This window comes from Telmatherina bonti (assembly GCF_933228915.1).
Source record: "Telmatherina bonti genome assembly, chromosome: 20".
Taxonomy (NCBI): Eukaryota; Metazoa; Chordata; class Actinopteri; order Atheriniformes; family Telmatherinidae; genus Telmatherina; species Telmatherina bonti.
In genome coordinates, this window is record NC_136618.1 from 21,398,959 (window position 1) to 21,423,254 (window position 24,296).

The 24,296-nt window shown below is 37.9% G+C and overlaps 3 protein-coding genes across 5 annotated transcripts in view; 2 read left to right on the forward strand and 1 right to left on the reverse strand.

The window, feature by feature from the left end:
- Positions 1 to 1,791, reverse strand: part of dnajc13 (DnaJ heat shock protein family (Hsp40) member C13) — a 28,736-nt gene extending 26,945 nt beyond the window's left edge. For all 3 annotated transcript variants that reach the window (XR_013771757.1, XM_079260266.1, XM_079260265.1), the window contains exon 1: positions 1,637 to 1,791. The gene's annotated coding sequence lies outside the window, so the exon portion shown is untranslated. The remainder of the gene's footprint in view (positions 1 to 1,636) is intronic.
- Positions 1,792 to 4,680: 2,889 nt separating this feature from the next.
- Positions 4,681 to 12,682, forward strand: lztfl1 (leucine zipper transcription factor-like 1). The gene is made up of 10 exons (XM_079260066.1): positions 4,681 to 4,810; positions 5,123 to 5,247; positions 5,391 to 5,585; positions 7,475 to 7,532; positions 8,024 to 8,095; positions 8,191 to 8,256; positions 8,344 to 8,421; positions 8,713 to 8,889; positions 11,840 to 11,943; positions 12,030 to 12,682. Exons 1-10 carry the CDS (start codon positions 4,808 to 4,810, stop codon positions 12,046 to 12,048), a joined length of 897 nt encoding a protein of 298 aa, XP_079116192.1. The 5' UTR covers positions 4,681 to 4,807; the 3' UTR covers positions 12,049 to 12,682.
- A 7,390-nt stretch (positions 12,683 to 20,072) lies between these two features.
- LOC306770943 (C-C chemokine receptor type 9-like) lies at positions 20,073 to 22,587 on the forward strand (the record flags this gene model as incomplete). The annotated part of the gene is made up of 2 exons (XM_079259963.1): positions 20,073 to 20,120; positions 21,532 to 22,587. 2 exons carry the CDS (start codon positions 20,073 to 20,075, stop codon positions 22,585 to 22,587), a joined length of 1,104 nt encoding a protein of 367 aa, XP_079116089.1.
- Between the last annotated feature and the right edge of the window lie 1,709 nt (positions 22,588 to 24,296).

Consider the following 24,296-nt stretch of genomic DNA (forward strand, 5'->3'; position numbering starts at 1 on the left):
TAAAGCAGGAACTAACAGTACGCACAATAAGATACTGGCATCCAGCACAGCTTAGTTTGCAATTTAAAGCACAAGAGCACTTTGAAAAAAAATTATATTACAGCAATGAGTTTGCTGCCATGACTGTAAAAACACATGGCAGGGCTGGGTCATGTGATTGCCCCTCCCAGTTCTTCTGTTCCAATGCAAATCAACAGCAAATTGTTCATAAAGGCTATTTTTGATGGATTTTAACAAAAAAAAAAAGATCAATTTTAAAACAAAAGGACAGCAATGTAAATATTCTGGAAATGAAAAGCACCCCAAAGCTGGGCATGCACTTTTTTTTTTCAACCTGGAGTATCAGAAAACTTTGATAGAAAAAAAAACATCATCTAATATACTTACTGTGCCAGCTGCTTTTCCATTAACTAGTACTGCTACAAGTTGAAAGCATTATAACTTGAAAAAGTAAGAACTTGCAAGCTACAAGGTGGATTCTCAATAGTTTTCATAAAAATTAAATACATGAACAATTAAAAAATAAAAAGAAATCAACTCCTTTTTTTTAGAGAAATGCAAAGACAACTATAAAACAACCTCAGCATCAGTGTAAGTTCAAGGGTCAAATTATCATGCACTATTACGTCAGTATATGGCTCAAACTACTTTATAAGTCGGGTTAAAATTCTGTTCTCTTCCACTAATTAAAATGAGTTAATGGACAGCACTGCCCACAAAGAACAACAAAAAAAAAACATTTGGGACAACACATGGCCCTCACTAAGGTAATCATCATGTAAGAGAACAGCATGGAGATTTTCTTCTATGAAGCTTATTTTCTGACCAAAAAGCATGTTGCAATACCCCCAGAGTTTGCACGTTTAAATGAAAAAGAAAAAACAAAAAACAAAAAAACAAAACAAAACAGGAACTATAACGCCAGGAGCTTCCTCCACTTAATATTCTGTGGTACAGTAAGGATTTCATGAACCACCTCCTTGCAAAAGCAAATTACCTTTTTTTTTTTTTTTTTTTTTGCAAAAACATCTGCATAAAATATTCAACTCAACTTTATTTATATAGCGTCAAATCACGGCAATGTCATCTCAAGACGCTTTACAGACAGGGAAAAAAACATAATGAAAGCCAATTCATAATAACCTATATATGGAAACCAACAGATTGAGTTGGAGGAAATAAAACGCGAAGCAACTAGAGGAGAGTTTAAGTGACTAAAAGCACTTGTTAAGCCCATTTGAGGATGTGAGCTGGCTCCCAATCTGTCAAGTAAATCCATGACAAACGGCATTAACATTACCTGGCTCTCAGAAAGCTAGCCCAACTCTGCTCCATTGCAGCAGGCCTGAAACTGTATGGCTAAAAACAAACACAGCAGCTCTCCTTTGTGATGTCGACACCAGAGTCCCAGCTGACTCGAACAACAACGATATGCTAAATAGTATTGTTATCAGCGTTTGTTTACCAAATGCAGAAAGGGGCTGTAGCAGGCCAATATTGAGCTAGCCACAAGTTAGCGGCTAACTAGCAGATCCATTATGTGTAATGGGAGAGCTAGCCGGTGGGGTTAGCAGCGCAGTTCAATCAAGCAAACACTAAAAAGAACAAAGTGGCACGTGCAAACGGATGTATTTACCTGTCAAAATGCTAATGGGTGTTAATCGTAGCCGTGCCTCGGCCCCCCACCCTCCTCTCAGTGCGGCCAGTGCTTCTCAGTTTTCCCACTCCGATGCCGAAGATACTCAATTGCGCTGTATTACACCCCCCAACAAGACTCAGGACGCTGCCATATTCCTGATACCAAAAGAGCTCCACTGCGCAAGCGCGAGGCCTGCCTGTCATGCGGCTGTCAGCTGATTGGTTTGTCTGGAAGCGGAGTTGTTCAGAAACCTGATCTGAGATCTGTTTTTCTTTGAATTCCTCTACGTTTGAATCGACACATAAAACCATTGCTGATCTAATATCAGTTTTTTGTAGCTGTCTATTGCGGATTGGGTTTGAGGTTTGACTACTTGTGGCTGTAGCTTCCTTTTATGCAAATAAGGAGATAAATAAATGCAATATGAAAACCATGAGGATAAAAATATTCACTATTTTCCAAAGAGAAACGACGCGAGCGCGAATAACACAGTTTAATCATAATACCTTGGTTAAATTATACTGATGACTTGAACTGATAATTGCCAAAACAGTTCCTTCTCTGATAGTATGTAAATGCTAAATGGTCATTTTTATTAGCTAATTTCAGAATGTTAAAGATCTCGGTTAGAATTAGGACTCTGCTACGATACCTATTATTTGGTGTTATAGATGACGATTCTGCCATCTATAGACACTCTCCTATTAATACAGCAACAATGCCCAGAGAAAGTCCTGACATACGATCATGTTAAGTTGAAGTAAATAAATAAAATACTGAATACATACACACACACCCCTACCCATAAACACATTACACATTACACATACGTGCTTCAGTTAAAAAAAAGAGAGAAATTTACTGTCAATCAAAATTATTTTGTAAAGATATTTAACCCTGTTGCATTGCGTTCACATTTGAATAAGAGTTAGTTTGGGATTAAATTAAATATCATTTTCTTGTAAATGAAATGTAACATTTTGAAATGAACTAACACGTCTTCCCTTCTTCTTATTTCCACTTTTAAATAGTTTACTGTCCACTGTTTAAATGTTTCTGCCCCTTTTGACTGATCATTGAAGCCTTAATTTATTTTATTCCACCTTTTTGCTTGCTGAACAATTTTATTTTATGACCTACATGCTTTTATAATTACACTTGTCGAACAAATCTACTGCTTTAACATCAAACTAAATTAAACTATCACAAGACACCGACACCGACTGAGAAGTATGACACCTACATAGGATGATAACAACAGCCAACATGTGTAATATATGACTTGGAACTTTTCTACATATGGGTTTAATCTACTGACATAAAGTACTGGTTTCAAAATGGGAGGGACTCACCGCGACTGAAGGTAAAGGGGGAACATCTTGGCCTCTGTTACTGACTGATGTTGCACACAGGACTTGACTGAAGTAGCACAGAAGGTCACGTTATAAGGCATCTGATTGGGTGACCAACCATGCGCTGCCCGTTAGTTTAATTCAATTAAAGCCAGAGAGACATGAGGAAAAGAAAAGTTTCCTTCTTTTTTCCCAATTAGACCCTCCCTTAACAAGATGGAGAGTGAAGTTCTTTAGGTTTCAGTAACAGAAGATGAGAGGACTGACTCACTATGAAGTTTTCATTTGATTCACATGATTTTAAATGAGTTAATGCAGCGGAGAAACAGCCACACTGTGTTTCAACAGAAATTAACTATTGTCATTTATTTAAAAAAAATAAAAATAAAAAAAAATCCCAATATATATATTGGGATGAGTATGTTGTCGGTGTGTCAGTAAAAGCATAAGGAACGTTTTACTAATGAGTTGTTACATGTATGATGTCTTACTAGTAATCTATCAAAGAAATTTATGAAGATCTCTTGTGTTCTAGTATATTTTAAGCCCTATACTGCCATCTACTGTTACATGCTGCACATTGACCACTGACCACCTTGTTTCTAAAAAATGAAGTTTCTGTGAACCTGTCAATCATGAATGAAAAAATAATATAAATAGAGGAAAAATTATTTGCATGTCACCAAAAATCTAGATCTAATTGAAATAGTAAATAAAAAAAAAACATTTGCTACAACAAAATAGAAAAGTTGTTTTATACTATTCCTTTTTCCTTTCTAAAAGAAAGGAAACTCTGCAATACTTATGCCAAATAAACAGAAAAATTAATTAAGAACGGTGGATAATTATATTTATAAAGCTCCTCTTGGCAAAGTAAATTTGCTGAGCAGAACACAGCATTCAGACAATCATTCTGCTTGCTTAAATGCTGGACAAGACAAAAAACAAAACATCTCTGAAAAGCTCTCGGATGTAAAAAAAAATGAGCAGTGGTTCAACACGCTGAAATTCACAACAGACAAATAGTTAAACGATACAGTAACTCAGTGATACTATAAGAATAATGTGAACATTTAGTACAGAAGATTTGTGGGATTTTATCAACTACAGTGCATACATTTAAAGAGCTATGAGAATCTAGAAACACCGGTGTACATAAAAGCTTACAAAATCTTCATTGCATAGGGCTTGTAACACCTCTGAAAACCATTGTAAATACATAGCACAAAATGCTAACTGCTAAATTTTACTTGCAACACATACACGTACATATAAACCATGCAAATTTACAACGCAAAGCTAAACAAGAATGACACTGACAGATAAATAATGACACTCTTCCTAATGATTAAATATTTCAAATAGTCTGATCCGTTTTAAATATTAGTAGCCAAATGTTACCACTTTTAATCAATATTTCTCTAAAAAAAAAAAAAAAAGGTGTAATTTTATGATAATACTTTTTGTTCGATTTTGTACGTGGTGCCATTGAACGCACCTTTCGTAACCAAGGTAATGACGCTATATCCCGTTACCAAGGCATTCCTAATGCAAACACTAGCTGGATAGCTAAGCTAGCAAATCTGCTAGATAATCTTATAACTATAGTATAACCTCCATTTAGCCTCTTCGCAGAGTTAAATATATACATACAAAGAACTTTACTAGTTCTTTCGATTCCAGCGTGTCACTCACAGCTCCTAGACTATTCATCGTGTTTTCTAAAGTACGGACAGTAACATAATTTTTTCCTTTGAATCATCTCAATCCACAAGCTAGCTAACTTCGTTAGGTTAACGTTGGCTACACAGCCATCATGGTAAGTAACTACTACATATTGCCCACTTGTTTGCTTTACGTTAACGATGTTAAACGTCTTCCACTGCTTTCTAAAACATAATGGTTTAAATGAATTCAAAGACGAACAGAGAGCTAACATAAGCTAACACCCTTCCTACCGCAGCTTGTTGTCCGTGACAGCTAATGTGAAAAGGCCCTGTGACATATTGGCTGGAGAAAATCCTCTTCAAGTTAGCTGTCAAGCTAATCGTGGTTGCTATTATATAAACATGTCTGTTTTCTATTTTTGACACAAATCTTTGCTGCTAATATTTTTCTTGTATCATTGAAGGCTGATTTTGGGTTTAATGAGCACCACCAGAATGAAGTAATCAATTACATGCGATTTGCCCGTTCAAAGAGGATCCTGAGACTCAAGACCATTGACTCATGCTTTGAGGAACTCAAAGACAGCAGGTGAATGGTGATTAAGACAATGTATTATATACATTGCATTTTGCACTACACCATCTCCCAAAAAAGAAAGAATCTGTGGTGGACAGACCAATAAAATGTTTTTTGTTAAATATTTGATCTCATGTGTGTTTTTCTCTCTGTAGACTGGTAGAAGAAACCTTCACAGTGGACGAGGTGAGGGAGATGTTGGATGGGCTGCAAGTAGTTGTGCGGGGGGAGGTGGAAATGGAGCTCATCAACACAGCCCACACCAATGTGCTGCTTCTCAGGCAGCTCTTCTCCCAGGCTGAGAAGTTTTATCTTCGACTACAGAGTGATATCTCAGAGCTAGAAAACAGGTAAACTGTAAAGGAAGACAGATTGGTTAACAGTCACATTTGTGCCCAGGCTAGAATTTTTTTTTCTTTTTAAGATCTCATGGTGATCCTGAAAGACACTGATAGTGATATAGTTACACAACTATATCTATTTCTACAATAAATAATGAGAGTAGAGTCATGTATAAAAACAATATTTTTTTTACTCCCAGTTGCTCATATAATTCACACAAACACATGTACACAAAACATTAAAATGAATATAGATATCAGACCTTTAGATGAGATGAAAAGTTCTTCAAACCTAAATATGTTCTTGACAAAAAAGCTCTTATACTTTGTGCTGTACTATTGCTCACTTCCTCTTCAGTACTGTTTAGGTTCAGATCTCTTACACCTGCCACTTGCCAGGTAAAAAGGTCACTGCCAATGTTTCACTGTCAATCTACATTGAATGTAACCCTGGTTACCCTGCTAGTATTTTTCCAATGCGCTTTAATGTAAAATCTTCTTTCTCAAAACTCTTTATAAAATCTCATTTTTATACTATTTACTCCACTTCAGGGTTGCAGAAAAGCCGGTGCTCCTCCCAGCAATTAGCAGGCGAAAGACAGGGTACACCATGGACAGGTCACCAATTCATCACAGGGCATAACACAGAGACACAAACAACCATTTTAAGGGACCAGTCCTAATAATTCACACAGACACAAAACATATCAATTAACATGCATGTCTTTTGACTATGGGAGGAAGCCAGAATTCGCAAAGAGAACCACATGAGGGCATGAATAAGGGAAACATATAAACTCTATGCAGAAAGGCCCCTGTTTGATCCCCTAACCAACTGGGTCTCAAACCAGTGCCCTTGTTGCCATGAGGCAGCAGTGCTAACCATCACATCACTGTGAAGCCCTAATAATACAATAAAGACCTGTGAGCACAAACAGACCGTTTCAGGCTTTATTCTACAGAAGGAAAAGGGAAGAGGGACAGTTTTACATGGGACACCAGTAGTATATATTAGCCATATCTGTATGTTAGAAAGTTGTACTCTTGAAAATTTGGCTAATACACACTCTTGCGTTCTGATTTAATTGTACTGACATCATAGAGCAATAGTAGTTATGTAGTCTAGAGGTGTCTGCCTTAAAAGTAATAAAAGTGGCATTTCAAAATGTTAAATCTGATATTCAAATTAAGGTCAAATTGAGGCCTAGTAAACCACAATGTTAGCCTGTTCCTCTTTTTGTCATTGATAAGAGAGTAGTCTGTTGGATCTCAGTAAGCCTGAATGTTCTTATGCATTCAGTGAACTTCATATAACATTTGACCTTTATAACCTTTTTAGCTGGTTAGAACACTGTGTGTTTCGGAAAAACTACTTTGTGTGTTTTTTATTATGCATTTGGTGGGTGGTAAACAGTATTATAACCCCCCTTTCACCCTCCAAACACATACACACACCTTCTTTTTTTCATTTTTGCAAGCTTTAGCTATACGTGACTGAATGGGTGTCTAAAGCTAGGAATACGCCCCATGTCACCATCTACGTGTCTTCAGCTGCTTTTTAAAAACCACATATAAGCTTTTCACAGAGCAGTTCTGCTCACCACAAGCATACATCTTATAACAAAAGAGCTAAACTGCCATCTGGATTAAGGGTGTTCACTTTCTTTGACAAACATTCATGACTGCCAAATAGTTGATTGTAATGTTCAAAAACATAATGTCAACATTGAGGTTATGCAACATTTGCAAACTGATCTACAGATATCACTTTTACTGCATTTACCGCTGCTTGCAAAATACAAAACATTTTTACAGATAAGAAGACTAAACTTTAATTGTTCTATGTTTTTTTTTTTATTGTTGTCTTAATTCTATTATTTCCTTTCTCACTTGCTTAGGGAGCTTTTAGAACAGGTGGCGGAATTTGAAAAGACTGACTTTAAAACAACCAATAAGGTGAGCATAATACTTAGTTCCTTCACATGTAGAATCTTCAAGCATTACCATCTGTACAGACCCCATTAATCAAATATTTCCAATAGCTTTGCTCCCACATGGAAGGTAATAACCTGAGAGGAACGCTTCATTCCTATGCATTTTGAGAGGGTTTAAATGTCATACTACCTGAACTTAATTTGCAGCAGTGCGGTTCAGAAGTCACCCACCACTGAGATTGATGTGGTTTATGACACTCAGTTTAAGAAAAACAAATCAACTTTGATATGTTTCACTATTATTTTGTGGGTTTGCCTCCTCACACCTTTCTCAAAAAGAAGACAACAAAACCCTTTTAAAAACAAACAAAACTTGAAATATCTAAGATCTATCTTTTGAACATGTCAGTCATAGTTGCACTTAATGCAAACATGTTTTATAAAAAAAAAAAAAAAAAAAAAAAGGAATTCCTGTCCAGGGTTTCAGCTGTAAAGTCCTAATTTTATTCCCAGACAAACCAGGAAGCAAGCAAACCCAAGCTGGCACCACTGAACGAAGGTGGAGTATCAGAGCTTCTTAACAAGGTAAAGTTGTGCTGCGCTGATGTATTACACAGACGGATTTCAACGTTTGATTGTCACATTCAAATACCTAAACCGAACATGTTTATACCTTTTAGGAGATAGCAAGACTGCAGGAGGAAAATGACAAACTGAAGTCCAGGCTTCGGACTTTAGAATCCCAGGTATAAAAGCAGTCTTTCAAAATAATCCAGAACTTTAGTCCATGTTAGTAACAACCACTATGTTTTTTTTTTTGTTTGTTTCATCAGGCTATGAGTGCACTAGATGAGAAAACCAAGGCAGAGAGAGCTCTGAAGGACCTTCAGAAGGTGCAAGGTGAACAGCAGGTACTGTTACGAGTTTAGTTTGGATATCTTTTTGTACCACAGATTTATTGGTGTAAATTAGTTTTACAATTCTTAACTTTTCATTCTCATCTGAACACATATTGTCATTTGTTTTGTCTTGTTTTTTCTGCTAATTTGGGTCTGTTATGCATGGTACGTATCCATCTCATTAAGCGTTGCTTTTGTCTGTTGCTTTCAGAAAAAAACAGATCATATTTTGTGCTGTCTAAATGTTTTTGCTGTTATTGCTTTACAGTCTATGTGAACTAGAATCTTGTTTCTTCGTTTAAGCTGGCTGCTCAATCTCAGGAGATCAGCAGTCTAGAAGACACAGTTGCCGCTTTGAAGGAGGACTATGAAAGGTCTCTTAATGCCACTGCTGCATCCCAGAAAGACTTGCAGGAGAACTTGATTTCTGCCAAACACGAGCTTTTGCGAGTGCAGGAGCAGCTGGCCTTGGCAGAGAAGGTATGTCACCGTTAGAGTCCCTGACTCTTTCTGATAACCAACATTGATATTGTCTGCTTTTGTCAAACACTGATTTGTGTAGTTGTGTTGTTGTAATAACAGAGGAATATAACACATTTAAACAGCTTTAGTTCTATTCTATTCTATTCTATTCTATTCTATTCTATTCTATTCTATTCTATTCTATTCTACAGTCATTTAGCAGACGCTTTAACCCAAAGCGTCTTACATATGAGTGAGAACAACACAAGGACAAAATCAAACAGTAGAGGACATCATAGGAAGGTGCTAGTCGACTGTCCAGTTGGACGCAGGATGCACTTTTTACATGAAGTGCTTCAGGCTTTTTTTTTGTTTGTTTGTTTTTTTTTTCTTTTTTTTTGTTTTTTCTCCCTTCCCACCCCACAACATTACCTATGTTAAAGTAGAAGGAATTAATACCATAACGTTTGTTGCAAAGAACTGGGCTAGGTTCTCCAACTTCCCCGACAAATATAGCTAAATAAGTGCGAAAGTGCTTTTTGAAGAGCTGAGTCTTCAGCCTGCTCTTAAAAGTAGACAAGGACTCGACAGAGTGGACAGAGTTTGGGAGGTCATTTCACCATTGTGGCACAACAGAGGAAAAGAGTCTGGCTAATGATTTAGTCACACATATTGGTGGTAACACGAGGCGTCTTTCACTGATGGAACGTAGCTGTCGAGAGGGAGTGTAGGTCGGGATTAATGAGTGAAGGTAGACAGGAGCCGTTTGAGTTATTGTTTTGTAAACCGCAAGCAAAGCTTTAAATTTGATGGGTGCTGCGACCGGAAGCCAGTGAAGTACGATTAGCAGTGAAGTGACATGAGCTTGTTTGGGTTGGTTGAAAACCAGACGCACTGCGGCATTCTGGATCATCTGCAGAGGTTTAACAGAGCATGGAGGCAGACCTGCCAGTAGGGAATTGCAGTAATCGATCCGTGATATGACCAGAGCCTGTACCAAAAGCTGAGTTGTGTGTTCTGTCAGGTACGGTCTGATTTTCTTGATGTTGTAGAGAGCAAATTGGCAAGTATGGGCAACCGAGGCAACATGGACCTTAAAGGTCAACTGGCCATCCACCATGACACCAAGAATCTTGGCAGCAGACGTAGGAACAAGTGTGATAGAGTCAAGCTTCACACTTTATTACGGAGGAAGGATTGGCAAGACAGACAATGAGCTCTGTCTTGGACAGATTGAGCTGAAAGTGGCTAGCCTTCATCCATGCAGACATCAGCAAGGCAATATGATATTGTCATTGAGACGGTTGTGTCATCTGGAGGGAAGGAGAGGAAAAGCTGAGTGTCAACAGCTCGACAGTGGTAGAGAAGCGGTGAGAGCTTATGACTGCACCAAGAGATGAGGTGTACAGTGAGAAGAGAAAAGGGCCGAGCAGCAACCCTTGAGGCACCCCTGTTTTCATCTCATGTGAGCTAGACACTTCTCCTCGCCAGCACACTCTGAAGGATCTTCCTGAGAGGTAGGATGAAAACCACGAGAGGACAGATTCAGAGATGCCAAGTTCAGAGAGTGTAGAGAGGAAAATCTGATGGTTCATTGTGGCAAAAGCAGCAAACAGATCCAGCAGTATCAGGATTGAGGATTGACCAGTGAATCTGGCAAGCCGGAGGGAATCGGTAACAGACAGGAGAGCAGTTTCAGTGGAATGGCCTTGCATAAAGCTAAACTGATATGGATCAAAAAGGTTTTCATCATGGAGGAAAAATTTCCACTACTGACATTCACAAAGTAACCACAGGTGCCTTTTCACTCAAATCTTGTCCTACGTTAAAGGTGAAGAGGAGGGTATAAAGGGCCAGTCAAGTTTATTTGAATAGCACATTTCCAGTACAAGGCAATTCAAAGTGCTATAAATAAACATCAAAACATTAAAAGAATTGCAGTGGGGTACAGGAGCATTCAAATAAATAAGAGAACATAAAGGAGAAACAGAATTATTTTAAGACATAATAAATTTAAACTGTCTGCAAAAATCATCTAAAAAGAATAAATTAAAACATTTATTAAACCTGGATTTAAAATTGTCTACTTTTAGGGAAAGTTTTAATCCCCACTGGCAGTTTGTTCCAGTCCAGTAATACAGTCTGCTAAAAATTAATGCATGGATGAGTTTCCCCAGATTTGCTATGGGAGACAAAACTCTCAAATACAATGCAGAGAATGACCATAATTGTTTGATTCATCATTTGTTTGGAAAGATCTGTAGCTGTTTATGGTAACTTTTAGGGCACACATCAATCTTCCTCTTTTTCGCCAGTGAGATGGAGGAAGCAAGGCTTTTCCATGATCACTCACATCATAAGATCAAGCAGCTGACTGTTTTTCTAACTTGGGTTTTCCCCTTACCTTTGTTGATTTCAATTTTTTTGTGGCAAAATCCCAAGTCTACTTCAAAGCCCCCCCCCCCCCCCCCCCCCCCCCCCCCCCCCCCCCGAGGTCCCTGAAGTGCATCATTTATGGTCATGGCTTTTTTTCCATTCCCTTCCCACCACACATTCCCACATCAGTGTGGTTTATTTGGCAAATCTCAAACAAATAATGACTTGTTTACTCTTCTGACCACTCTTCTTGCAGACCTTGTAGGAATTCGAAGTGCTGTAAATAAACATTAAAAGCATTGCACTGGGGGGGGGGGGGAGATCTTCAAGTCACAGAGACCAAAACAGAGCAATTCAGACACATAAAATAATGACTTTCAAAAAACATTAACACAAACTTCTTCAGAAGCATAATGTAAACATTTTACATTTGCATTTGCTGCTTGTCTGTTTAGGTTTGTTTAAATTCGCTTTATTATGTTTGTTTTCAGTCTTACGTGTCATAATGACAAACAAATACAAGGTTAAAAATTCACAAAATGTTTTTTCAAAAGTACATGCTTCTCTATGTTTGGATGTTTGTTGTGTTCAGGAGTTGGAGAAAAAGTTCCAGCAAACCGCAGCCTACCGCAACATGAAGGAAATCCTCACCAAGAAGAATGAGCAGATTAAAGAAATTAGAAAACGATTGCAAAGGTGAGTTTTCATCAGTAAAATGAGATATTGGCATTCTTTGTGCAGAAATGCAGAAAATTCTCATATTTGTTTTCTCTCCGTTTCAGATATGAGCCCAACGAATGAGTTCAACAGATGTGCACCAGTAAGACAGGACCAAAATTTATGACTGTGGTGGAAAGAAACCATCTGTTCCACTGCTGCAAGACAAGAGAGACAGAGAAAGGACATCCATGAGGAGTTGTTCATTCATGCTTTACCTTCATTTGGCATCTTCAGTTCTTATTATTGGCTTTAGTGAAAGCAGGAGCTGAAAGGATGGCTACACACACAACTTCATACACACAAAATTTAGTAACAACTTTGCTTTTTTTTCTCTCTGTCTTGATTTTGAGCTCACACGTCGTAGCTAGCAGACTTCCCTCGGTGCTCTATGCAATTACCAACACGTCCCTGTTTGAAGAGGCCTTGTCCATTTGCAGAACTGGGCGGATGCGTTCCATCTGTCTGAAGCTTTGCAGTGTTATTTATCAGATAGGTTATTCTTAACAATCTAGCAACAAGTAAATAATGACATTTTTCTTGTCAGACTTACTTTTAGCAGCCCCCTTTAATAATACACATCCAGTCATTAACTAACATACCATCCAACCAAACTCCAGAGCACAATATTTCCTAACCATTTCAGATCACGCCTTCTTTATATCTTAACATTCAGCAGCATTCCAGATGAAAACATTTCCAATGGTGTAAAAAAAAACTGATCATAGAAAATATTGCTAATGGATAAGTTTTTCTTTCTGCTCCTGCACCGGCTGAATCTAGAACTTCCCCTCTCTCCTTCACAAAGGGCATAGAATATTTTTGTCGGGAATCTTTGTGTATTTTTCGTATTGCTGTGGGTGATGGGAGTGTAAGAAAAAGAAAATCGTATTTACATGATGTTCATGAAGAAATGCTCTTGTAGAGTGTGACACATCTACCTTCTACTACACTAGATGTGCATTTGTCTGGATTGTGTATAAATATGGGGTAATAAAAGCTGTTACCAAATAAATGTGTGGTTATTCAAATTGTAGATGGCTTCAATAAGAATTGTTATAACTATTGACTAAATTAACCTGATGTTTCAAGAAAGCTTATTGCATATTGCAGACCCAGAAATATATTAAATTATTATCTGTTCAGGGTGAAAAAACATGAGACCAAATAAATTGTACTTTTTATGTAACCGTCAGCTTCCATTAGGTGGCGCCACATTGCAATATTACTTAATATATGAAGAGCACACAGTTAATTACATCACAACTAATATTTAAGTTGTTTTAATGCTTAACTGGTGTTTTTTTTCAAGTTGTTGAAGCAATTTGAATATAAACCATCATCATATGTTTTTCCCCAAAGTAAGATGTGTGTTTCAGACTGCCTAGCAAACCAAAAACCTTTTACAAAATAGCATCTCATGCACAGATAATGTATTTGATATCTGGTGAGGTTGCATACTTCCTTTTTTCTTTGTTCCACTACTGTGAGCTGGGAATTTGTGGTGCTATTCTTTCTGTGTGGTTATATCAGAGTTTGTTTACTTGCTTTTAATTCAGCACACTTTCTCACTTCACTTTCTTCAAATAGAAGTGTAAAAACAAGGCATCATCTGGATTGAGAGTGTGAGAGTTAAGAAGCAAAAGTGGTCACCAGTCAGTCAACTGTCAACCCCCTTGTTTTCAGTGAAACTCATAAAGCCACAATGCCCTGACTTAAACTTGCGCTAGTTTTGCATCATGCGCAGGAAGGTGCATGCATGACAGTCTAAGCCTCCTACAGATGCATAGCAAAGAGAAAATAAATTACATTAATTTGCAAAACTCTACAAACATGCAACAGACACAAGACAGCTATTTAACATCTAGTTTCCAAGTAATGTAAAACAAATCCTTTATCCATTTGCTCATTCTTGCATGTGAAAAAAACCCCTCAGTTTTGTGCTAATATGTTTGTGCTAATACAGCTTAAGAGGGAAAATGACCATAATTTCATAGGTTGTCAAAGTTTAGCAGATTGTTCTCAGTGTAGGAAATAAATCACAGCGAGTAGGTACAGGAAGTGGTAACTACTGTCTCTGAGTATCAGGCGCAGTCTCTTGCATGACTGAAAACTGTGACAGTGTGACACTAACAGTACCTTTCCCACAATATGGGCCAGCAGTTAATATGTGCCAGTGTAGTGTACTCAATTCAAAGCAGCTTTCAGCTCACTGACAAGGTATCAAAGGGGTTTTCTCAGTTTCACAAGCAAGACAGGAACTTCTGTTGTTTAGTATTGAAACAGAATCTTCAGGCAGATGTTTGTGACAATTACAAGTTTTTTGTAAAGACGGTGATGTCCTGGGTGAATTTAAATGAACAAAAAAACAAAAAAAAAAACAAGAATATGTTTCCTGCAGGAACAACGAGCAGCCAAGTTACTTCAGCGCAGAATTCTTTTGCCAGGTTGCTTAGTTATTGTTGTCTGGTTTGGTTCATAAATCACACATCGCACGGTGTTAAATGTTAATGGATCCATCTGTTGGCTTGGTTATTTAAACATGGGGCTGGAGCCTATTAGATGAGAGGAAGGGTACATGTCATCAGTTCATGGCAGGGCCAACAGAGAGAGAAACAACCACTCACTCACTTGGAGGAATTGTATGACCCCCTCATTGTTTTTGGACTGTTGGAGGAAGCTGGAGAGAACCAGGATATTCAAACTCCACACAAAAAGGTCAAAGCTGAGGTCAACCTAGCAAGCTTCATCCTGAGGGGATCACAAAGGCATGAACTTATTGTAGGCATGAAATTAACTTCTGTTTACAACTGCTGGAAATGGGCTGGATGGTGGCGTAGTGGTTAGCAATATGACCTCACAGAAAAAAGGTTACTAGTTCAAGCCTTGGCTTGGTGGTGTTGGAACAGTGTTGTTTTTTGTGTGAAGTTTGCATGTTCATCCCTTGTAAATGTTGGTTCTCTTTGAGTACTCTGGCCTCCTCCTACTGTCCAGAGAGATGCATGTTAGGTAAATTGGTTACCTTAAAATATCCATAGGAGTGAGTGTGAGCATGAGTGGTAGTTTGTCTCTCTGTGTTGCCCTATGATGAACTGGCAACCTGGGTCCAGGGTGTACCCTGCCTCTCGCCCAATGATTGCTAGGATAGGCTCCAGCTTCCTGCCACCCTGAACTGGACAAAGCGGTTAAGAAAATGGAAGGATGGTGCTGCTAAAACATTTTCCCCTAATCTATCTGATTTTCCTGTAGTGGACACTAAAAAAAATGGGTTCTGTGAAACCTTGTGGCCGTTATTCAAATCCTGTGGTGCAAGTTGCCATTTGGATTGTTCTGATAACTACTGGTTTCATTACAGCTTCATTGACCCTGTTTGTCACAGACATGCAAAAAGAGCAATTGGGATTGTGAAGAGGTTTCTCAGTGTACTGGTTCAGTCTCATTTTACCACTGAACTAAAGATGACAGAACAAGATTGATATAATTGAAAACAGCTCTCAGTTGAGGCTTCTGAGAATGGCGGCTAAATGCACTGGTTGTTATCTTGGTTTTGACCTGAAACGATTATAGCAGGCATCTTCAACATACTGTGTACATACATCATGTGTTAAGAATTAAGAAAATGAAGCAGGGCTCTCAGCTTTCATCTGTTTACAGCCAGCATGTCCAAATACAAATGTTATAGATTGGGTTAAGTACTGCTTAGCACCCTGTTTGGTTAAAACTGATAAAATCATTCTGCCCTCATCACCTCATAATCTCTTACCTCTTCAAATTTAATCATCCTTCAAGAAACTTGCAGTTCTCACAGTCCCAACATTCAGATTTCCACTTGTCACAATAAATATTTAAACAAATAAACATATCATATGTGTTTAAAAATCACAATATTTCCCAGTGTATTGTACAAGTCCATTTTTATAATACAAATCTCCATTAAATCCAATGGGAAGGTGTGTCCAAACTTTTGACTCGTAGCATACCATGATTTACTTTTTCTATCCAAGGGCTAAATTGGTAGCAAGCCTTGTTCAGAGTCAGTTGGAACAAGCTCTGTGCTCCCGCAACACCCTGCATGATGAAAACATGTTTGGATGGATGGCATGAAGAACAAAGTTAAAGTTGTGTTTTTAACCCCAATTAGGATCAAAGACTGAACACTAACTGCAGATTTAAACTCTTTGACCTGCGAATGAGTTTGTCACTCTGTTATTAGTGTTACTTAGTCACTAATAAAGGCACCTGCAGTATTAATACTCATCTGACCATGACACAGGTAATACTCAGTACCAAAAAGTACAATTACCAGCTGTTAGAAATTTCAAGAGGGGTGACATATTTGCTCATCTTCCTGCTTAGGTTTGTTTAAGGAACACTGCACCGCATTATCATTGATGTTGTAGAACAATCTAGTCTATTGTCCAGTTTTGGTTGAGTCTGTGTTAATTGTAGCTTTGGTTTCCTATTCTTAGTTCACAAAAGTTAGTTGTTATTGGCTTCTGCTGCTTTAAATACTTCAATGGTATTCTTCATAACATAGATGTAACCAGTGAATTATTTGAATTACAACTGCCTTCCTATCATCTCCAACCAGTTTGCCCATTGTCCTCTGATCTCTGACATCAACAAGACATTTACCCAGATAGTTGTTCCTCTCTTTCCCTTTCCATTCTCTATAAACCATAGAGATGGCTGTGTGAAAATCCCGCTTGATCAGCAGTTTCGGAAATACTAAGTACAGCCACCCTGGCACAAACAACCATGCCATGTTGAAAGTCACTGAAAGCCCCTGTCTTTCCCATTTTGATATATTAACCTTAGCAAGTCATCTTCTTCATGTTTACATGTCTAAATGTACTGACTTCTTGTCCAGTTATTGGCTGATCAACTGTTTGAAACAACAAATAACTAAATGTGTGTACCTAACAGAGTAGCATACATACACTTTGTCGGATTTGTCTGTAAATTACATGATCCAGTCCGAAAACAGAAGTCGTTGTGACACATTTAAGTCAAACTTGACGTAATAAGGTAATTTAGTTTAGCCTTCTTCCAAAACTTTTAAACAGCAATTATGAACGCCATCAAGTCATCTTCTCCATGTTTACATCTCTAATGTTTTGACTTTTTGTCCTGTTACTGCTTGATCAACTACAAAAAGGTACAACACACATTTTTTGGACTTATACAGTGGTACATAACTGAATACTTCGATCAGGGAGCAGCATTTTGCAGTTAGTGAATAACAAGGGATGAGTAAAACCTCTCAGGCTTCAACTTTCTGTTCCCAGAAGACACACACTAATCTGATCATGACATAGCCATTTCCGTATGCCTGTCTGTGATCAAAACTGAAAAACGCAACTAACAGCAAAAAGGCCCATGCACTCCAACTTTTGTATCATGTAAAACACGCCAAGACTGAAAAGCTATCGGGGAAGTGAAACAGTGAAATTAAACTGCAGACGTCCCTAGCAAAGGCCAAACAGCACAGGGACATCTGAAAAAAATACATCCAGAAAAATGATTTAAAAATTTTTTGACAATAAATAATCTCTAAATATGTCATTGCTGTTTTGGAAACCAGAATGTATTTCTTCATTTAAACCATAATTTCACTTTTTATTTCTCTTCAGGCCACAAGATGAGCTTACTTATTTTTATGTTTATCTTCTCTTCCGAAGAAACTTTTGAATAACAGGGAATTTCTGTTTTACCAAGCTTTCGTGCCAGTGCGGTCAAATGTGTTACATTTTTATGTTATAAATATCCCCCTATGCTCATCATAACAATTAAACTTCCCACTTCCCTGTCCTTCCAGAGAACTGGCCTTTTACAGGATTTGTCACATGATTACCTTTTTGCACACTGAAATGATAAATAATATCTATGTGGGGAGGGGGGGTATTATTTTTATGTCATGACAATGACTGTTGATATGTTGCTTTGTTTCTTGTTGTTTAAAGTAAATTAGCTCTGGCTCTTGAGCTTGTTGTGTTCTCGATCATTGATATTATTAAGAGAACAGCCCGTATTTCCATCACTTATTAGCAGGGCAGTTGTAATAAGAGATTTCCTCACCGTTGAGCACTACTTATTCTGTTTTCAAGGCCCCAACTGATGACTTTTTGCAGTATTTACACAAAAATAGCACACATGAAAAAGGGAATGTGCACATTTATCTACATAGTAGCATATAAAAGCTCAAATGTTGCCTGATGTTTAGACTTTTTTCCCCATCGCTTGTTGTTTTGTACAACACCATATTCAAGCAACTTTGTGTCAACATATAACTCTGTTTATTTAAGCAGGTGTGTTCTTACTCTCGCAGCGTATTCATGGATAATCCTTACCTACTGCCACTGACAGAGAGGACAGAGAAGTCTTAAACTTCCACCCATACTATCTTATATCTAGTTGTGGAATTTAAACATGTCACAACTTGCAAAAGAAGACTCGCAATGATGTTTTTGAGACTTTAAAAGATGCCTATGAATTCAGAAATGTTACAGCTTTTAAGCCTTGATTGTGAAAATTATACATTACACATTTTGGATCAATGTAGTTTTTAGAAATAACTAGAAATGTTCATGTTTAAATGATTGTGGCATGACACTGTGTTGACCTTTTAATTGCAATGCTCTGAACAGTTGAGTATTAGGTGTGAAAGCTATTTCTCTTAGGACTGCACAATGCATCGTGGATAGCTGCATAGTGGTTAGCATTGTGGCCTCACAGCAAGAAGGCCGCTGGTTCAATCCTCAACTGGGGCAAGGTTTGGACAGTTGCCTTTCTGTGTGTAGTTTGCATGTTCTCCCCATGTGTGTGGGTTCTCTCCAGGTACGCCGGCTTCCTCCCGAGTGGTTGTTTGTCTCTGTGTGGCCCTGTGATGGACTGACAAGCTGTCCAGGGTGTACCCTGTCTTTTGCCCAAAGACTGCTGGGTAAGGTTCCAGCTTCCCCACAACCCTTCATTGGACTAAACGGTTAGGATAATGAATGAATGAGCTATTTCTCTTTCCGTGAAATAAAAGAAAACTAAACAGTTATACTTATAAGAGATATTGGCTATTGCTATTTTTCAGCTTCTTAGCTTTGTATGAACACTAGGAGGCACCATGTTTTTAATGCTATGCTAAGCTAAGCTAAGCTAAACTAAGCTAAGCTAAGCTAAGCTAAGCTAAACATCTCTTGTTTCCATACAATCCAATCTTTAATTTTTTTTGTCAAATACACTGCAAAAAAAAAACTGCAAAAAGTAAAAAATTTGGACTTCAAGGTGAAATTTAGTCAAATATAACATGATTTTGGGTAAGATGGGGTGTTCTTTTCTGAGTTAAATATGTTTTTAACCTCTTTTTGCTTGCATTTGAAATAGGAAAACAATTCATCAGACTAAAACAATGAGTCAGAGAAAATCTTTTTGATGATTGTAGATACTCTCTCATGCAGACAACTTTATACAACAGTAGATCCTGTTTTAGGTTACGGCACTCACTGCTAAGTACTTGCTTTACTCACACATGATGGTTTTCAGTTTCAAGCATCTTCATCTGTGGTCTTAAATGTTCCACCTGTATGCTAAGTGTGTCAAGATTCAGTGAGAGCTTGAAAAAACCTGCTCTTGTATCAGCCTAACAGATATGATAGCGGTTATTGTCTAAAAGTACCTGCTTCTTTTGCAACATATACTTGTCAGATGGCTCTCAAAATTAGTCTTGGTAATGGAAGGGTGTGGGAGGGAGGGAGGGGGGTGAAGTTCACGCATGTTTTTCTGTCATTAAAACTGTGCTTAAAAAAATAGAACCACGAACATGACATGAAATGATAAATGTCAACACGTGACTCTGTGGTTAGAAGGGAAACCATATAAGCAAGTAAAGTTAACAGCTGTGCTACCAGACAGGGTAATAGCACTGTGACTGAACAGTTTCTACTTTCCCACAGAATAGGTGAGTAATTTGTTACACTTTTTAAAAAGTACTGTCCAGCTAAGATGTATGATTTCCGAATGTTTTACCTTATTCTTTTCAATCCTTGTCACAAGTTTCTACATTTAGAGGGTTTTTGTGAGTTTGTCTTATTTACCATCTTCTGCTTCTTTCAGAGAACATGGATGGCCAACCCACCTTAGTACCCAATGGCTTCACTATCCAAACAGTAAGTATTATTATTATTATTATTATTATTATTATTATTATTATTATTATTATTATTATTATTATTATTATTATGATTTATTGTTACCTGTCTGTAGTGCTGACACTGGTAAAAAAAACTGGACAATTAAATACTGATGGATATATTTTTGTTGATGCACTGTGAGTCTGTTTACAAATATAAATAATAGCACACAGTAGAGCAACTAAAACTGTTGTCTTATGTGCTCATAAAGAAAACAAAAAGTTCCAAAGTGTGTGTTATAAAAAAAAAAAACAACAGAAAAGAAAAGTAATTTTGTTCTTCTAGCTCACACCTTTAAAGACTGGAATTGTACTGCTGCACTTTACCGACATTTTTAGCATATTTTTCACATGTCTGGTTATTAGTTTGTTACTTCATTCTCTACATTCTTTTTTTTTTACCTTGTTTTTGTATGATAACCTTGAATGTCCTGAAAGACACCTATAAATAAAATGTACTATTATCATCATCATGATTATTCTTCAAATTTGTGCATAAAATTCAAACCGCTTATCAGATATGATGTGCTATTTTTGTATGTTTTGTAGCACTTAAGATGAATGTCAACACCATGTAAACATGGTAGATTTATCTATCAGACATCTACAAAAATGCCACAAAGTCACAGCCATCATAGCATCAAATTTTCCATTGTTTGTGAAAACCAAAACCCTGCTGGTTATCTCTGCCCTACATCTATGTTTCTGGGGTACTAAGCTCTGCAGTGGGCCCCTTTCTGGAGCCCCCTCAGGATGGTTCACCCCCTCAGGCTTGGATAGCAGCAGGAAATTGTGCAGTAGTGCGGTTTCTCCTTCACAGACTCAACACCTGCACCTGACAGCAGACTCTGGTTAGCTTGTACGTCACAGACAGTGTTTGAAGTCATTACACTGTATTCCCACCAGAAGCGTATTATGTTATGAAACCTTCTGCAGTTGATGCTTTGGGTGATGAAGAGAAAAGAGAAAAAAAAAAACAGACAATGTCAGAACACAAGAGGCGGAAATGAAAACACTGGGGATAAAAAGTCAGTTGTTTCACACAACATTTCCTTTTTATCAGAAATAATGTTCTGAATGAAATGACACTTTAATGTTCTGAATGAAATGACACTTTCTAATGCCTGATGGGAAATTATATATATTTTTTCTCTATAAGCAAAATAACTGTCATCACAACCAATTATTTAGAGATATTACATAATCTACTGTGCAGCAGACCTGAAGGACCTCTGATCGAACACCCTGCTGTTTAATGTTGCGTGTGCATGTTGTCAAGTACATTTAGCATCTTGTACATCACTGTTTTTGTTCCAGGACAGCACAGAAGCACATTTGATAAGCAGAAGTGAGTTTCAAATATTCAGATTATTTGTGTTTTGTTGCAGGAGACTACTGATTACGACTACGGAACAGAGACTACTGAAGATTCAGGCTTGTGTGACAGAAGCTCTGTCAGGCAGTTCCGTGGCCAGTATGAGCCACCTCTCTTTGGTATCATCTTCATCCTGGGTGCTGTCGGTAACTTGCTGGTGGTTTGGATTTACACCACTGTTCGCAACCGTCTCAAAACAATGACCGATGTGTATTTACTGAACCTGGCTGTGGCTGATCTCCTCTTCCTGTGCACGTTGCCCTTCTGGGCTGTTGATGCCATCAAGGGCTGGGACTTTGGTATTAGTCTTTGCAAAATAGTGTCTGCTCTCTATAAGATCAACTTCTTCAGCAGCATGCTCTTTCTCACCTGCATTAGTGTGGACCGCTACATTGCTATTGTACAAGTCATCAAAGCTCAGAACCTGAAGAAAAAGAGGCTATTCTACAGTAAGCTTGCTTGCTGTGGAGTCTGGTTGGTCTCAATTCTGCTGGCTGTCCCTGAGCTGATCTTTGCTCAGGTGAAAACAGATCCAGTGAGGAGCCAGTCTTTTTGTGCTCTGGTTTACATGGACAATGCGTTCAACCGGACTAAAATCCTGGTGCTGTCTCTGCAGATTTGCATGGGCTTCTGCCTTCCTCTGCTGGTCATGTTCTTTTGTTACTCAGTCATTATCCGCACACTTATGCAGGCCAAGAGTTTCCAAAAGCACAAAGCACTCCGCGTCATCTTTGCCGTTGTGTTTGTGTTTGTCCTTTCCCAGCTGCCTTACAATTCCCTGCTGATCATGGAGGCCACACAGGCAGCTAATATCACTATCACAAATTGCCAAACCGTTATTGGTTTTGATGTTGCTGGACAGGTTGCCAAGAGCCTGGCGTTTACTCACGCCTGCCTGAACCCATTCCTGTATGTTTTCATTGGAGTTCGATTCAGACAAGATCTCCTGAGGATTGTTAAAATGTGTGAAGGCGGTCAGGGTAAAGGGGGGCTCAGTAAAATGCAGGCTGTTCCCAAACGTCCCTCTGTTATGTCAGATACTGATACTACTCCTGCTCTTTCCATATAGAAGCCAATTTCCCCAAAGCTACCCGAGTTCTGAGCCTAGCTATATTTTACATTTTGTTACGAATGCATTACTTTTTTATATATACTTTTTTTTATAAGCAGTACAACAAAACAACAACAGCCTTAAAGGATAAAATGTCTCTGTAGTTTTCATTCATTTTCTGCCTGCAAACACATTTGCTTCTTGGAGTGATTGTATAAATTGTACAGCACTGTAAATATTGTCTTTTGAAAGTGGTTTTGAATTTTAACATTTGTCTCATTGTGTTATTTTTGTGTGCCATTGTTTGCATAGATAAATAAAAAAATTTAAAAAAAAAGAAAGAAAGAAGACAAACTATAATCCAAACAGTCATTAAAGATAACAAGACTACAATAAGAAGTCTGAAGTTTGTGTTCTGTCCTCAGTCACAAAATGTCGTTGGAGGAAGTGCAACAAAAAATTCACACACACTATCAATGAATGTAAAATGGTGAGATCAACATTTCATATTTGGGAAAGTATTTGTCTGCTTTCACTGGCATAACGTACTCTGTGTGGTGGGAAACCTGCTTGAATGTGGCTAGTTCGCATCCACAGTGTTTTCGTTCTGACTACACATCCTCATGTTGTATGTCTGTGCCATCCTCTTTACTTACACTCTTTAAATGTTCATTCTGAGTTTAACTATGACTTGGCAGTTTCACAATGAACGTTGAAGGATGCCCATTCAAACCGACATAAAAGATGTTTTCTCATGTGGGCTCCCTAACGGCTGTAGCTTGAAGACACACAGACATGTCAAAAGGCTTTACTTGTTCAGCACTTTACTATTTCAGTTTCAGCTTCAAAAAGCTGCATACTAATGTAATGTAATGGATGCATTGTTTTAAAACAGCATGCCATTTAATCTCTAAGTAGATCAATTTAAAAGTTTTCTTACATGTATCACCAAGAAGTGGTAACATAAAAGTCATATATCAGTAAGCTGGCAGCCTGTTTACAATGACCTTGCCATATGTAAGGTAGTGCTAATGTCTTTTTGGTTGGCTAGATTAAAACTGCAGTCATTCATTTTATCTACTAACTATAAACACAACATGTATTTAAACAAGAACAATTTGTTTTGCTGGTAAATTCCACCTAAACCAAATAAAATATGAATTCCTGTATAGGAAACCAAGAAACAGTTGTCAGTTAAAACACAACAGAAAAGTACATTTTCTCCGTAAAAACACAAAACCTGAGGTATTATTGTGGTCTCTGAGGTTGGCCCTCAGTCTGCTACCTACCTGCTGAAGTCAGGTGAGGCCACAGACACACTTTTGTATTTTCCTTTGACTGCTTTTTACTCACACGACAGGAAACCATCAGTCAAGTCAATAACAAGATGTTCCTGCTACACGTGCTCTTGGCACATGACTTGAAGGGTTGGGGGGCTGGGGGGCTTGACAACTTAAGAGCATGGACAACCTAAATCCAGTAAGATGTAGCTTGTTATACTATTGGGCTTGATTTTATTGTAACAATACAACATTAATGCAATATTAATATATGACCAAACTTCTTGCTACAAGTGGTCAGTCACACATTTGATCTTGTGCAAAAGAGAGAAGTTTGTCTTGTGTGTCTTCAAAAAGAGGAACGAACAAAAACTGTGTCATCTCTGATTGCATAAGCAGATCCTATAGTTTCATAATTGTTGCTTTTTTATTTTTTATTTTTTTTAA